This window comes from Oryctolagus cuniculus, chromosome 16, assembly GCF_051225735.1.
Source record: "Oryctolagus cuniculus isolate XC-2025 breed Fujian yellow rabbit chromosome 16, ASM5122573v1, whole genome shotgun sequence".
Taxonomy (NCBI): domain Eukaryota; kingdom Metazoa; phylum Chordata; class Mammalia; order Lagomorpha; family Leporidae; genus Oryctolagus; species Oryctolagus cuniculus.
Window position 1 is genome coordinate 12,935,291 of NC_142882.1, and position 17,449 is coordinate 12,952,739.

A 17,449-nucleotide genomic window follows, 5' to 3' on the forward strand; every position below is an offset into this window, starting at 1 on the left:
CACCACAGTAAGTAAGAGTGTGGCATTGGCTCAGAATTGGTTTGATCAGTGGAAAAGGACAAACTGAGGACATATCCATGCATATATGGAAACTGTACAATCATGGAACAAGGTGATCTTAATTGCTGGACTCATTGCCTAAACAACAACGGTTTTTAGTTTTGCTTATTTTACAGTGTTGGAATGCAACTTCCTTTTGATTACAAAGTTGAAAATGTGAAGAAATGCATGAGAAAAATTTCAGGATCCCCTAGAACTGCGTTGGTTCTTTAAAGCTTTCAAAGAATTTTTATCAGGTTTTATGAGAATAATGTAGCACTTGGGGAGGAAGATGCAGCCCAGGAGCCCTGCACTGGAGGCCAAGATGGAGAAGATCTCCACAGCCACCATGACCTTCCCCTTGGTGCTGTGGTAGACAGGAAGGAAGGTCACCCAGACACTGCAGAACACCAGCATGCTGAAGGTCAGGAACTTGGCTTCATTGAATGTGTCAGGCAGATTCCTGGCTAGGAAAGCCACAGTGAAGCTTGCCAGGGCCAAGGAGCCCAGGTAGCCCAGGACACAGTAGAAGGCAGTGACTGAACCCTTATTGCACACCAGGATGATGTGGTCAGGCTCAGAATGTGCATCTAACTCAATAAATGGAGGAGAAATTCCCAACCAGATGACACAGAGAGCCACTTGGATCAAGGAGCAGATGGGAATGATGAAGTTAGAAGCTCCTGATACCAGCAATCGCCTGATAGTTCTTCCAGGTTTTGTAACTTTGAAAGCAAGAATCACAGTGATGGTCTTGGCCAGCACGGTGGAAACAGCCACTGTGAACACAAGGCCAAATGCTATTTGCTGGAGAAGGCAGGTGGCTGTGTTTGGACGGCCAAGGAAGAGTAAGGAGCAGAGGAAGCACAGGAGGAGGGTGATGAGCAGGATGTAGCTGAGGGTCCTGTTATTGGCCTTGACGATGGGAGTGTCTCGGTGCTTCACAAAGACCCAGAGGACTGCAGCTGTGAGGACAGAGAAGGACAGAGCCACGGAGGCCAGAGCCGTCCCCAGGTCATCCTCAAAGGCTAAGAATGTCACCAGCTTGGGGAGGCAGCGGTTTCTCTCCATGTTTGGGTACTCGTGATCTGCACATGGGATGCACTGCTCTGCATCTGCGGAGAAAAGGAAGACTGTCTCCACTTCACAATTTGCTCCTTTTTCCCTGTTAAGGAAAATGGTCCCCTTTGCAATGTCATGGTGAGTCCAGCCTGCTCTAATGTGTACCAGGACACACTAAGGTATATTTCTGTACTCCTGACCCAGAGAGAATGCTCGTCTCTAGGTGTAGGAAGCTCACTGAAACAAGCTCCTTAGCACATGGGGCTCTGGGGACTCATTTTGTCACTCAGAGATATTTCTTTCAGTGTTTTATTTTCTCAAAGTGATGTATTTCCTGTATTTCATATGGGCATAGATTCTTCCAAACCCTCTTCTCTACTGTCCCTAGTGTTTTTCTCTGGAGAAGCTTTTGTTCACATGGGTTAAAATATTTGTCTGCAGTCACCAGGTTTAAGGTTTTTTTTTTTTTAATACTCAAATGTAGATGACCTATTTAAAATATCTATCACTCCTAGGACTTCCATACATCAGTCAATACTCTAATTTCCTGCATGGACTCATCACTCTTTCCATATAAATGTTGATATGCTGTGATTGCATAGAAAAGAATTATTGCTACTAGTTTTTTTTAAAGTTTTTTTATTTTTTTTTAATTTTTTGACAGGCAGAGTGGACAGTGAGAGAGAGAGACAGAGATTAAGGTCTTCCTTTGCCGTTGGTTCACCCTCCAATGGCTGCTGCGGCCAGCGCACTGTGGCCGGCACACTGCGCTGATCCGATGGCAGGAGCCAGGTACTTATCCTGGTCTCCCATGGGGTGCAGGGCCCAAGGACTCAGGCCATCCTCCACTGTACTCCCTGGCCACAGCAGAGAGCTGGCCTGGAAGAGGGGCAACCGGGACAGAATCCAGCGCCCCCACCTGGGACTAGAACCCAGTGTGCCGGCGCCACGAGGCGGAGGATTAGCCTAGTGAGCCGCGGCGCCACCACTACTAGTTTTTTAATGGTTGTATGGGAGTAAGTGATATTTTCATCACAGTATTGAAAGAGAACTTTCCACTCCTTTTCACTGAAAGCATGGCTTGTTCATCATTTTAGTCATGTGAACACCACATGGACACCACATTGTCTCTGTTGAAGTAATACACTTCTGCAGCAGCAGCATGAAGGAAGTCATTAAGAACAGGCCAGTTGGTGACCATGTCTCTCTCTCAATCATATGTCAATTTAAGAAACAAAAGTAGATTCAGTGTTGTGGCATGATATGTAAAGCCACCAGCTGCAATGCCAGCATCCCTTATGGACATTGTTTTGTGTTCCAGTAATCCATTTCCAATCCAGCTCCCTGCTAATGGCCTGGAAAAAGCCGCAGAAGATGGCCCAAGTACTTGGGTCCCCTGAACCCATGTGGGAGACCCAAATGAACCTGGCTGCTGGCATCTGCCTTGCCAAACCTGGTCAATTGTGCATGTCTGGGGCTTGAATAAGTAGATGGAATCTCTCTCTCTCTCTCTCTCTCTCTCTCTCTCTCTCTCTCTCCTCTGTAACTCTTTGAAATTAAAAAAATATTTTTTAAAAGAAAGGAAATGATATTAGTTGGTCCACACTTGTAGTAAAGTGCTTCTCAGGTTTTAAGTTGGTAATCATACAAGCTTCATGGACTGGAGGACTGGAGGTGTTATGTAGTTGCATAGTTATTAGGATGTTTTGTCTGTATATTTCACACTTATTTTCTCTTATTCTAGTATAGAAAACAAAAGGACAAAGGGAGGCATTCATTATGTGTACTACACAGCACGCACTATGTAAAAGACCCAGCACAGAAAGTAATACAGTATTCCCATCACAATTCCTGTGAAGTAGCTCCCTGTTTCTCAGGTGTGTATGGAAAAGTTTTGATTTCAAGATTTCTAGAAATCCTTAGAGAGCCTTAACAAATGCTCATCTGATATTTTTTGTTCAGACATTAGTAGGCCTACTAGAAGATCTCAGATTGAGACAGCCTCATCTAGCACTGGATGGAAAAGAAGGATATCAGAGAGAATCAGTGTCAGTGTTGAGCTAGAGAGGATGAGCACCACCAGACTACTGAGATGGCGAGAGTGAGCATACAACAAGTATATGGAAAGAGTGAGTGAAAGTGTGCATAGAGAACAATGGGGCACTCTTATCCCATTATAAAGATTCTTGGTTTCCTTTTTATCTAGAAATAGTTAAGATGGTGGAGTTTTCATAGTGAGTTACATGTTTTCTACCTGTATGATTGGAAATGTCTCTCTCTGGACAAATAACACAAATATAGCAGCAGACAGCTCTTCCTTCCTGTGGCATTTTCCTGAATCCTGGACCACACCACTGGCCACATAAAGACTGAGGAGTCTGATGGGGAAAGAGAAGCGATGGTCATTGTTTTGCACATCATTAGGCACTGTGATAAGATGTCTCTATTTGCCCCATCACTCTGAAGGTCATCACTGTCTTCACCATTCTCTGTCTTGTTGATTTTTTCATACATCCAATTTGTAGTTTCTATGATGCTCATTCCAGGTTTGTCAATTGTCTACCAAACATTATGAGGGTACCTGATTGCTGTAATTTTGTTCATCACCAGATCTATTCTTCTAGGCCTTTGTTTCTTTCTACTACATTTCTTCCTCTGAAATCTTTAACATTCATATCATTATTCTGTAATGTGTATATTTGAGACTGAGTATTCAGAAAAAGACAAGGCCACAGAGAAATGATGAGCAAATGTTATAAAGATATGGATTGTGTATCTAATCCTCTTCTGGACTTCTAGATTCAGGAAGAGTATCAATTTCAAGAAACTAAGAATGCATTTTGGGCATAAAGCATGATAGTTACACAAATCACCCACAAAATTCCCTGGGGGATTTCAACAGTAGAATGATGATAAAACATTTGACCACAGCTGTGAGATGCTATGCAGAAAAGAAACTGCACTTATTGGCAACCACAATGACAATGAAAATGAGAATGCTTGCTACAAATAGGCGATGGATAGATCAACTTATAATTTACTTGTGTTCATGCTGCATTAAAATATATGACTCTCACCATATTTAAGATATCACTGTTCTTCTAAATCTATATATCTATATATATACATGAAGTGAAAATTTTTCACCTTATATAAATAAAAAATTGAAAAAATTTAGAATTTCTGTACACATGTATTTTGTAATTTTATGTCTATATACTGATATCTATCTCTATTCATTAACATTGCTCATTTTAGTCACTCAACATCTGAATGCATAATTATTTCCAAAGTAAAAACAGCAATAACTAATACAAACATAAACTTCTAATACACATTGACTCATATATGTGTAAGGGACACCATATCTTTTGAAGCCAAGATGATAATTGAGAATTGAATGCTTATTTAAAATCTCGCACTTAATCTCCTCTCAGACCCTCTGTATGTATCGAATATTTCCATGGATCCACACCTTCTTGAATGCTATAGGCTATTCTATCATCTCTTCATTGAGGACCAAGCCTTGGTCATGTGCACTCTCAGAGGAGAACTCCCCGATTTTAATCAGCAACCGAAATCCAGCAGGAAAATTCACAATGTTGTGGATATCATAATGTGCCATATGGTGTCTTGTTTCATGGAAGGAAATATCCTCCCCAGCACTGTTGGTAAATTGGATTTTCTTCAGGAGTGGATGAAGCTGGAGGGGAGGCACAATTGGAAAGAGGGAGAACATTCAGATGAGAGGTGGGAGCTGCATATGACTGAGAAATCCTTCTTTTGCCTCCTGTGTATCCTCAGGTTTTCTATTTGGTGGAGGCTGACTTTTGTCTGAATGATCATCATATCATTGTTCAAATGCAGGGAATTCTACCCCCCAACACCCATTAAAATGATGGGGACCATTTGAATCCAGAGAAATCACAGGATGTGTCCCACAGGGTGGCTGACCATGAAAGATTGTTAGAGGTTTAGGAAAGCTCATCTTAGTTTTCCAAATGTAAACAACATGGCTTTATATATGTGATATCTTGATTATTGTGATGGTTCCATAGGTGAGTGCAAACATGTGCACTTTTCAAAATATACCCCCTACCAAATAGAATGAAATCCTCTCTTTGACAAAAAATGGATGCAACTGGAGACCTTTATGCTTATGCTTACTGAAATAAACCAGTTCCAATCAGAAAATACAATTTGTTTTCTGTGATGTGTAGTAGTTACTATAGATGCAAAGAAAAACCCCACCATGTATCAAAATGAAACTGATATCTTGGATTTCATTTTTGCTTATCATCTTGTGTAAGTTCCTGTGGAACATGGTCTTTCTACTTTTCATTTATGAATCATTATGATTACTGTGGCATTACACCTGTGATTATAAAGCAAATTGAAATGCTATTTTTGCAAAAATTAAAAAGAAAGGAAGGAGGGGAGAATGAGAGAGGGAGGGAAGGAAGAATGGATATCTTCTTAGAAATGTATCTATGAAATACATGAAATCTATTATGTTCATATCAATATTTTTTTACTTTAGCAAATTTGGGCTGGCCTTGTGGTGCAGCAGGTGAAGCTGCTGTCCACAGTGCCCAGCATCCCTGTGAGTGCTGGTTAAATTACTGTTGTTCTACTGCTGGTTCAGGTCTCTGCCAATGTACATGGGAAATCATTAGATGATGGTCCAACTGCCTGGGCTCCTACACTCACATGAGAGACCCAGTTGAAGCTCCTGCATCCTGGCTTAGAGTGTTCCCAGTCCTGGTCCTTGCAGCCATTGTGGAGTGAATCAGCAGATGCAAGATCTGTCTCCTTTTCTCTTTCTGTCTCTCACTCTCTTACAGTAACTTTGATTTTCAAATAATTTTTTTTTAGAGTTTAACAATATTGAATAAAATATCAGATGAATTCTGTTAAATAAATTAGAAATCCAAGCATAATTTTTCATAATAAAGTTTCTGGAACCTGACATCCCTGGCTGTTGCTGGCAAGTCCAAACTGATAAACATGTGTATACAGTTTATGTGTAATTCTATTTGTATAACATTTTCAATGAAATAATATCAGAAAAATTCCAACAGAGGCAAATTAATAGAAACAACCAAATTCAACAAATACTCAGGAGCCCCAACAAATTAGACCAGAAGAGAAATTCACTGCAACACATTGTGGCAACACTCAGCTCAGTGAAACACAAAGAAGAAATCCTAAATTGTGCCAGAGAGAAACGATGAATCACATTCAAGGATAATTTAATCAGACTCACCCCAGATTTATCGCAAACACTACAGGCAAGGAGATAATGGCATGATATATTCCAAGTTTTAAAAGACAAACAATGACAACCTAGAATAATATACCTTGAAAAGCTATCATATATGAATGTAGGGAAAATAAAGATTTTCCACGACAAACAGAAACTGAAGGAATTTGTATCCTCACATCCAACCCTACAACACTGGCTCAAAGACGTGCTGCACACAGAAATACAGAAACAAGAACTTCATTACAAAAAAAGGTGAATGTAGAAAATGAGCCAACTAAACTACAAACAAATCTCAAAATACATAAACAGCTTGTTTAAGGAACCATGACTGGGAAAAGACAGTATTTAATAATAGTCACAGTGAATATAAATGGCCTCAACTCGACAACCAAGAGAGACAGACTAGCAGATTGAATTAAAAAAGAGAATCTATCTATATGCTGCCTTCAGGAAACACACCTTATCAGCAAAGATGCATGCAGACTGAAAGTGAAAGGGTGGAAAAAGATATTTCAAGCTAACAGAAATCAAAAAAGAGCTGGGGTGGCCATCCTAATATCAGACAAAATAGACTTTAACACAAAAACTATTAAAAGAGAGAAAGAAGGGCATTATATAATGATTAAAGGATCAATCCAACATGAAGACATTACTATTATAAATGTATATGCACCTAATTACAGGGCACCTGACTACTTGAAAGAATTACTAAAGAACTTAAAGGGAGATATAGATTCAAATACAATGGTTACAGGGGCATTCAGCATGCCACTCTCACCAATGGACAGATCAACCAGACAGAAATTCAACAAGGAAACAACAGAGTTAATTGATGCTATAGACCAAATAGACCTAATAGATATCTTTAGAACCTTTCACCCCACAGCCACAGAGTTCACGTATTTCTCCCCAGTACATGGAACGTTCTCTAGGATTGACCATATGCTAGGCCATAAAGGGAGCCTCAACAAATTCAAAAAAATTGAAACTATACCATGCAACTTCTCAGACCATAGCACAGTGAAACTCAAAATCAACAACCCAAGAATCTCTACACCATATGCAAATACATGGAGAATGAACAACATGATTCTGAATGAACAGTGGGTCATAGAAGAAATCAAGAGAAATCAAAGGATTTCTAGAAACAAATGAAAATGACAGCACAACCTATCAAAACTTGTGGGATACAGTAAAAGCAGTGCTAGGAGGAAAGCTTATAGCAATTGGTGCCTACATCAAGAAACTGGAAAGGAACCAAATAAATGACCTCTCAATGCACCTCAAGGATATAGAGAAACAGCAGCAAATCCAACCCAAACCAGGCAGAAGAAAAGAACTACTATAGATTAGAGAAGAAATAAACAGAATTGAAACAAACAAACAAAAAAACAATACAAAAGATCAACAAAACCAGGAGCTGGTTCTTTGAAAAAATAAACAAAATAGACACACCATTGGACCAACGAACTGACAAAAGGAGAGAGAAGACCCAAATCCATAAAAGTAATGATGGTAATGGAAATGTAACAACAGACACAACAGAAATAAAAAGAATCATCAGAAACCATTACAAAGAGATGTAAGCTAACAAATTGAGGAACCTGGAAGAAATGGATAGATTCCTGGACCCTTACAACCTTCCTAAACTGAGCCATGAAGATATACAAAACATAAACAGACCCATAACCATGAAAGAAATTGAATCAGCAATAAACACACTACCAAAAAAGAAGAGCCCAGGACTGGATGGCTTCACCACTGAATTCTACCAGACTTTTGAAGAACAACTAACCCCAGTTTTTCTCAAGTTATTCAAAACAATTGAAAGGGGGGAATCCTCCCAAATTCTTTCTATGAAGCCAATATCATCTTTTCTTTTTGACAGGGGAGTTAGACAGTGGGAGAGAGAGACAGAGAGAAAGGTCTTCCTTCCGTTGGTTCACCCCCCAGATGGCCACTGCAGCCGGCGTGCTGCACGGATCTGAAGATAGGAGCCTGGTGCTTCCTCCTGGTCTCCTGTGTGGGTGCAGGGCCCAAGCACTTGGCCATCCTCCACTGCTTTTTCAATCCACAGCAGAGAGCTGGACTGGAAGAGTAGCAACCAGGCAGAACCGGCACCCCAACCAGGACTAGAACCTGGGGTTCCAGTGCTGCAGGCAGAAGATTAGCCTAGTAAGCCATGACGCTGGCCACCAATATTTCCTTAATCCCTAAGCCCTGGAAAGACACAGCAGAGAAAGAAAACTATAGACCTATCTCCCTGATGAACATAGATGCAAAAATACTAAACAAAATCCTGGCAAACCGAATCTAACTACACATCAGAAAGATCATTCACATGAACCAAGTGGGATTTATCCCTGGTATGCAGGGATGGTTCAGTGTTCGAGAATCAATCACATTAACAAGTTGAGAAACTGAAATCATATGATTATCTCAATAGCAGCAGATAAAGCATTTGACAAAATACAATACCTTTTCATGATGAAACTTTAAGCAAATTGGGGTTAGAAGGAACATTCCTCAACACAACTAAGGCAATTTATGATAAACTCATGGCCAGCATCATATTGAATGGGGAACAGTTAGAGGCATTTCCATTGAAACTGACATCAGACAGGGATGCCCACTCTCACTATTGCTATTCAATATAGTCCTAGAAGCTTTAGCCAGAGACATTAGGCAAGAAAAAGAAATTAAAGGAATACAAATGGGAAAAGAGGAAGTCAAACTATCCCCGTTAGCAGATGACATGATCCTATGTATAGGGGATCCCAAAAATTTTTGTAAGAGAATATTGAATCTCATAGAAGAGTTTGGTAATGTAGCAGGATACAAAGTTAATGCTCAGAAATCAACAGGCTTTGTATACACTGACAATGCTGTGGCCGAGCAAGAACTTCTAAGATAAATCCCAATCACAATAGCCACAAAATATTGAAGTACGTTGGGATAAATTTAACCAAGGATATCAAAGACCTCTATGAGGAAAATTGCAAAACACTAAAGAAAGAAATAGAAGAAGAAACAAAAAAATGGAAAAATCTGCCATGTTCATGGATTGGAAGAATCAATATCATCAAAATGTCCATTATCCCAAAAGCAATTTACAGGTTCAATGCAATACCAATCAAAATACCAAAGTCATTCTTCACAGACCCAGAAAAAATGATGCTGAAATTCATATGGAGAATCAGGAGACCGTGAATAGCTAAAGCAATCCTTTACAATAAAAACAAATCCGGAGTATTCACAATTCCAGAATTCAAGACATACTACAGGGCAGTTATTATCAAAACAGCCTGGTACTGGTTCAAAAACAGATGGACAGATCAATGGAAACACTGGAAATCAATCCAAACATCTATAACCAACTCATATTCAACAAAGGAGCTAAAACCAACCCCCTGGAACAGGGACAGCCTCTTCAACAAATGGTGCAGTGAAAACTGGATGTCAACATGTTGAAGTATGAAACAAGACCCCTATCATCATACACCATATACAAAAATCCACTCACCATGGATCAAAGATCTAGATATATGCCATAACACAATGAAATTAATTGAGAGCATAGGGGAAACCCTTCAAGACATTGGAACAGGCAAAGAATTCTTGAGAAAACACCAGAGGCACAGGTAGTCAAAGCTAAAATAGTCAAATGGGATTACCTCAAATTGAGAAGTTTCTTTACAGCAAAAGAAATAGTCAGGAAAGTGAAGAGGCAACCAACACAATGGGAGAAATTATTTGCAAACTATATGACTGGTAAAGAATTAACAACTAGACTCTATAAAATGATCAAGAAACTCCACAACAACCAACCCAATATAAAGATGGGCCAAGGACCTTAACAGACATTTTTCAAAAGAGGAAATCCAAATCGCCAACAGACTCATGAAAAAATGCTCAGGATCTCTAGCCATCAGGGAAATGCAAATCAAAACCACAATGAGGTTTCACCTCACCCCAGTTAGAATGGCTCACATACAGAAATCAACTAACAACAGATGCTGGCGAGGATGTGGGGAAAAAGGGACACTAATCCACTGTTGGTGAGAAGGCAAACTGATAAAGCCACTATGGAAGACAGTTTGGAGAGTCCTCAGTAACCAGAATATAGCCTTACCACATGACCCAGCCATCGCACTCCTTGGAATTTACCCAAAGGAAATTAAACTGGAAAAAAAGAGCTGTGTGCACTTCAATGTTTATTGCAGCTCAATTCACAATAGCTAAGACATGGAATCAACCTAAATGCCCATCAACAGATGACTGGATAAAGAAATTATGGGATATGTACTCTACAGAATACTGTACAGCTGTTTAATAAATGAAATCTGGACATTTGCAACAAAATGAAGGTATCTGGAAATCATCATGCTGAGTGAATTAAGCCAGTCCCAAAGGGACAAATATCGTATGTTCTCACTTATTGATGACAACTAACTGAGCACCAAAGGGGAAACTTGTTGAAGTGAAATGGACACTATGAGAAACAATGACCAGATAAGCCCTTGTCTTGACTGTTGAGGAAGAACTTACTATTTTATTCCTTTTAGTATTTTTTTGTTCTGCTTAATACCATTGGTTGAACTCCTTAGTTAATACACAATTATTCTTAGGCATTTAAAATTAACAGAAAAGTGATCTCTGTTAAATATAAGAGTGGGAGTAAGAGATTGAGGAGATATACAGTTTGGCACATGCACACCCAACTTACCTCCAATGGTAGAGTTAGAAATATGCCAGGGGATTCCAATTCAATCCCATCAAGGTGGCATGTACCCATTCCATCTCACTTGTTAAAGTGATCATTTTAAGTACATAATTGTCAAAGAGATTTCACAAATAAGACCAGTGTCTGTAAATAATGAAGGATAGAATTAAAAGGGAGACAATGATCCTACGGGGGAAGCAGGATGCACAGCAGCCTCATAGAATGGCAAATGCCCTGAACAGCACTCCAGACTCAGAATCAACCCTTGGGGCATTCGGATCTGGCTAAAAGGCCCATGAGAGTCTCACAGGCATGGAAAGCCAAGGCACTGTGGCAAAAATGACCTGAATGAAACATCTCGGTGAATGAGATCCCAGCAGAAAGAATGTGCCATCAAAGAAGGAGGCACCTTTCTCTGAAGGGAGGAATGGACCCTCACTGTGATATGGCCTTGACTAAATAAGATCAGAGTTGGTGAACTCAGGAGGCTTCCAAAGCCTTGACAGCTCATGGCAAGAGCCTCGGGTGATTACTGACTTATAGATAAGAGTGTCAATTGTTAACTCAACAATGGGAGTCACTGTGCACCTGCTCTCCATGTAGGATTTCTGTCCTTAAAGTGTTGTACTGTAAGAATTAACAGTAAAACAACTAGTCAAACAGTACTCTATATCTTGTGCGGTTGGGTGGGTGCAGTCTTTTTGAAATCTTTACTTAGTATATACTAAGTTGATCACCTGTATATAAAGATAATTGAAAATGAATCTTGATGAAGAGTGGGATGGGAGAGGGAGTGGGAGATAGGGCGGTTATGGGTGGGAGAGAGGTTATGGGGGAAAAAGCTACAACAATGCAAAAGTTGTACTTTGTAAATTTTTATTTACTATATAAAAAAAAATACCCTGATGGCAGTTAGTATCTGAACAGTGTGTATTAACTCTTGACTTTCAGAGTCTCCTGACACCTGTTGTGGGACAGCCAATTCTTTAAAGGACTATCATTATGTCTTCACTAATTTGAACCAAGAACTTCATAAATATTCTCTAATCTTATATTTGTAAGCCTTCTCGGCCAGTACATTTACTTTTAAAATGTGAGTCTATCAAATCACAAATAGGATGTTAATTAATATTGGATGTAATCCCAGAAATTACATAGTGAAGTAAACATGCTGAAGTCAATTTAATTTACATATATGTATAATATAGAATATATATTTATCTTCTGTGAGACATTCAATTTATTTGATTTACTCAAATAATTTGATCAGGATATTTTCCTGTTTCAGAGTCATTTTATGATAAAATGTGCACCCCACTGCTATTTGCCCCAGTAATGTCTCACAGAGGGCGTGGACTACAGCACACCTGTAGGGGATATTATTATAGGGTATATAGTTGTTGTGGGATATGTCCAGAGTCCACATTTCCTAACCTTACATACATTCCAACAAAAAGAGTACTTTTGATCATTTTTTCTTCCCAGTCTTTGTAATGAGCTGTGTTAGGATATTCTAAACATTGCACTATACTCTGAGAAACATTATTCTATGATATGTCATTATAGAATCTGTATTGAAAATGTTACATGGAGCTAAACTCACTCCCTAGATTAAGTCTCATCAACAAATGCAGACATTTGGATTTCCACATGCAGAGATTTTAAATCAGACTGCTACCTCATACCCTATACAAATATCAACTCATAATTTATCAAGGATCTAAACCTAAAACCTGAAACCATCAAATTACAAGAGGCAAACATTGGGGAAACACTACAAGTCATTTCCCTGGCAAGAATTTCTTGGATAAAATCCAAGAAGTAAAGGCAATAAAGGCAAGAATATACATTAAGCTAAGTAACTTCTCATCAGCAAAAGACACACTCATCTAAGCGAAGACACTACTTACAAAATGGGAAAAAATATTTGCAAAACATGGTTCCAATAAAGTATTAATCTCCAGATGTATAAGGAATTCAAGAAACTTAACAACAACATAACCAACAATCTAGTTAAGAAATGAACTAAGGATATGAACAGGGATTTTTTCACAGGATGAAATACAAATGCCCAAGAGAAACATGAAAAGAGGTTCATGATCACTAACCATCAGGGAAGCACCAATAAAAACTAACGTGGGATTTCACTTCACCCCACTTTGAATGAATATTATCCAAAATTTGAAAAATAGCAAATTCTGCTGAGGATCAGGAAAAAAAGGTACCCCAATACAATGTTGATTGGAAGGATTATAAGCCAGTACAAACATAATGGAAGACAATAGAGGAACTCCTCAGAAAACCAATATTGGTTCTACAACATGGCCTAGTTGTCTCAGACCTGGGAATGTATCCAAATGAATTGAAATCAGCACAAGAAAGAGTCTCCTACACTCCCAACTTTATAGAAGCTCAATGCACAACACATAAGATGTAGAATCATCTAGAGGTCCATCAACTGATGGCTGGGAGAAGGAATTGGTGAGATACTTATATATATATAAAATATCATATTATATCATCTCACATATATGAATACTACACAGCCATAATTAAGAATGAAATCTTGACATTTAAAACTGGAGGTCATCACAGTAAATTACATAAGCCAGAGGTACAAAAATATTATGTTTCCTCTCATTTGTGTTAGTTAATATATGAGTATAAAATTGTGTGGACTTTAGATAATTTCCTATGTAATTATAAGCAGTGCTTTGCTAAATCAAATCATAGGCCGGCGCCATGGCTCAATAGGCTAATCCTGCACCTAGCGGCGCCAGCACACAGGGTTCTAGTCCCAGTCAGGGCACCAGATTCTGTCCCGGTTGCCCCCCTTCCAGGCCAGCTCTCTGCTGTGGCCCGGGAGTGCAGTGGAGGATGGCCCAAGTGCTTGGGCCCTGCACCCCATTGGAGACCAGGATAAGCACCTGGCTCCTGCCTTCGGATCAGTGTTGTGCACCACCCATGGCAGCCATTGGAGGGTGCACCAATGGCAAAGGAAGACCTTTCTCTCTGTCTCTCTCTCTCTCTAACTGTCCACTCTACCTGTAAAAAAAAAATAAAAAAATAAATCAAATCATATTATTGACAATATGTTCCTCTTTCACACATTAAAAAAAAATTAAGTGGTTGCTACTGAGGACTCTTGCAGTACCAGTAATGCTATGTTATTAATATGGGTGTTGGTTGTAGTATGATCAGATGATAAAAAACTCTTTTATCTGTAGACTTATGTGCATTTCTTAGCATATAGACCATTTTAAAATTATTTTTAACATGTTGCATAGCAGAAAATATATTTAAAATGTTCCATAGCAGATAACAAATTCTCCACACACAGATAGCAATTACAGATGTATCTATGCCCAGTCTGTTGTGAAAGAACCCACTCTCCATTATACCTGATCATGGCAATCTCAACATGAAAACATGGTCATGTGGTACTGCAATAAAAATACCTGAGGATGCAAACAGATGTTCAATAAATGTCCTGTTCTGGGAGATGTTTACCTGCCATGGAAAAATCCTTGGTTGAGTTGCATCTCCTGGAGATCCCTTTTCCATTTGCTCTGAAAGCATCTTATGGAGGGCATGGGTCACTGCATACACAGCATTGTAGATGAAATAGCTGGAGTCAGATATGGTCAGCATGTCAATGCGTCCTGGGAAAAACTCAAAGGAAGCATTTGGTGGGCAGACTCCAATTGTTCCACAAAGTGGCCCAGGAGGTAAGCAGTGAAAAGCATGAAGCCATAGTTGACTGAGGAAGAAATCTTCTGGGTAGTGGGAAGGGTCCACTGTCTTGACAAAGTGGTTGAGGCCAGGGATTTCCCCCTTGTGGTGTGAAAATGAGAAGCCTCCATGAAAAGAGTGCAGCACGTGGTCTGTCTCCTTCACAACTATCTCCCACTTTGTAGCCATGATCCACACCTTCCCCAGGGTTAAATAGTATTTGCTTAGAAATTCCATGGTATAGAGACTCCTCACATCACCATATAGAATATGCACATTTGCTGATGAAATTCGAAGCCTTGCTAGGAAGGACATTTCAGTTTTTTCATATCTTGACTTAGTGTCTGGGAGCTTTATTATATTGGCCCAGCAGACACCTTCCTTTACCATCTCAGTTTGAATATCCCAAAGGAACTTCTCTCCTTTAATATCATTAGATACAAAGATCACCACCCAAATCCAGCCAAAATGTAGTAACAAGGAGAGCATTCCACGGGCCAGAGAGCTGTCACTTGTGGCCATCTGATAGAGCGATGGAAACTTGTCTCTCTCACTTAGCATGGGATCAAAAGGGCCATATGTGATCTGAATGGAAAGAAAACCGCTGTGATTTGACTTTTGTGGGTTTTGAGTTTTCTGTCTTGGGAAGTGATTTAAAAAAAGTCCTATGAAGAAATATCATGTGTAGGCATAAGAAAATTCTATCACTTGGGATCAGAGTAACTGTGCTTCAATGCCTGTTGCTTTTAGCAGAAGAAATGTACATCTTCATGCATAGCATGAAAGATAATGTGTAAGATACCCACGTTCTTCATGTATATTTAGGAAGAAGAAGGCATGTATTTTGGATTCAGAATCACCAGGACATTGGTCTTTCCCACCTCTCACCTCATGAGACATGTGGAGAACAGCTCCCACTGCAACTGGTGTTGTGTGTTTCCTCGGGGACAAATATTTTGTGTGGGTTGATCTCCTGATACTTTGAATTTCATTTGTTTTCACAGCATATCCTAAATTGTCTTGAAAAATTTATTCACCTATCATCTCTGAGTATACATAAAATTTCTTTTCAGACCACAGCTATTGCAGTCTGAGCTTGATGGTAATGTGTGCAGATTGCTACCTCTTTGTAGTGGGTCTCCATTCAGAATCCTGGAAATGTGAATACAGGCCCTGGGAAGCAGCTTGATTGGTTATGTGATTGGTTTCCTAACACCTACTTGTAAGATTTGGATTGAGTACTTTCACCATGGCCAGTGAGCACCAGCACTATGGTGGCTATTTTGTGATTATACTGTGAATGGGTGCACACTGTCTGCCTGTATTTGTTTTTTATTCTGTCAAACACTAAGATCTAAATATCTTAGTTGCACATGGAAGTGAACTGGGAGTCCTGTGAAGGAATCTGCTGAATGTGAGGAAGTCAGGATTAGGTATAGGAGAGGGTAAAATCTCATCTAAGTGTAACTCAGCCCCAAACACTCCTTGATGATCTTCGGGACTGTCATGGACCTCAGTGGGTTCCAAATGGAAAGTCTGGGCCCAGGTCTTGATATACCCATGTCTAACATTCAGTCTTCCTAGGATATCTCTGCGCTGTGGGTATTTCCTGTCAATAGTCAGCAGTCAACTTTCTCAGCAGGTGGGGATGGATACATTGGGCCTAGACAGTGATCTCTCTCACAATCTAAGGAATTCCCCAGAATCTGTTTCAAATCGTGGTGCTATATGTGCAGTTGTGTTCCACATGACCCTTGCTTCAAATTGGACATGTGTGGTGGGAGATGGCAGAATTCCTCACCAGAATTCACAACATATTTACCTGTGGGGTTTTGTACAGCTCCAACATTGTTCCAATTTCAGCTGAAAATGCTGACATGGTTCCAGCAATTATGGCAACCGTCTTGCCTTGTGTCTGGCAGGTGTAGTTAGGGATGAAATGAATGTTTCCAGTCAGCCAGTGCAGAGTGCTCCTCAGGGTGAACTGATCACTGGTAACAGAATTGTAGAGCTGGAAACCCAGGGTCAGGTTGGGGAGGAGCTGGGGGTCCTTATTGATCTCCTGGATAGCAAAGTGGAAGGCCAGCACATATTGGTAGTTCTTCCACAGCCACCTAAAGAGAGGGGCAGCATCAGGGAGAAGGGTGAGACTATGGAATTTAGAGCAACAACACAGCCACACCCTGAGGCAGCAATGGTCAGACTCAGGCTTCCACACTGTGGTGCCTCAGCTCTGGCACATGGAGGAGGTGTGAGTGAGGTTCCAAGGGCTCTTAGTAGAAGATTTTGGAATGACCCTCAGATTCCTCTGAAGCAAACTGTGTCCATGATCACACTCACCTTCCCTAGTCCTTCAGGAAAGCCTTGATGTGTCCCAACATGGGATTTCACTTTTACTTAGGGATGGAACCCAAGAGGCAAGCATCTCTGACTTGTCAGTCATTTTAGCGTTTGGAAGCATCTCTAATCTATTCACCATAGGGATTTTCATGAGCCCTTTCTGTAATTTTCTGTTATAATATACAAATACCAACAGAAGTATTTTCATTCAGTTATGTTTGTCTTGAAAATGAGCATTTCATTCAGAATTTCAAATTGTCAGAATACTTACAATGTTTATTTTAATT

General features: G+C 39.8%; 1 protein-coding gene across 1 annotated transcript; it reads right to left on the reverse strand.

The window, feature by feature from the left end:
• Positions 1 to 240: 240 nt before the first annotated feature.
• On the reverse strand, positions 241 to 16,701 carry LOC149121493 (vomeronasal type-2 receptor 116-like). Its single transcript, XM_089315541.1, has 3 exons — positions 16,645 to 16,701; positions 3,356 to 3,479; positions 241 to 1,154 (listed from the first exon to the last, which is right to left on the reverse strand). Exons 1-3 carry the CDS (start codon positions 16,699 to 16,701, stop codon positions 241 to 243), a joined length of 1,095 nt encoding a protein of 364 aa, XP_089171667.1.
• Positions 16,702 to 17,449: the final 748 nt, after the last annotated feature.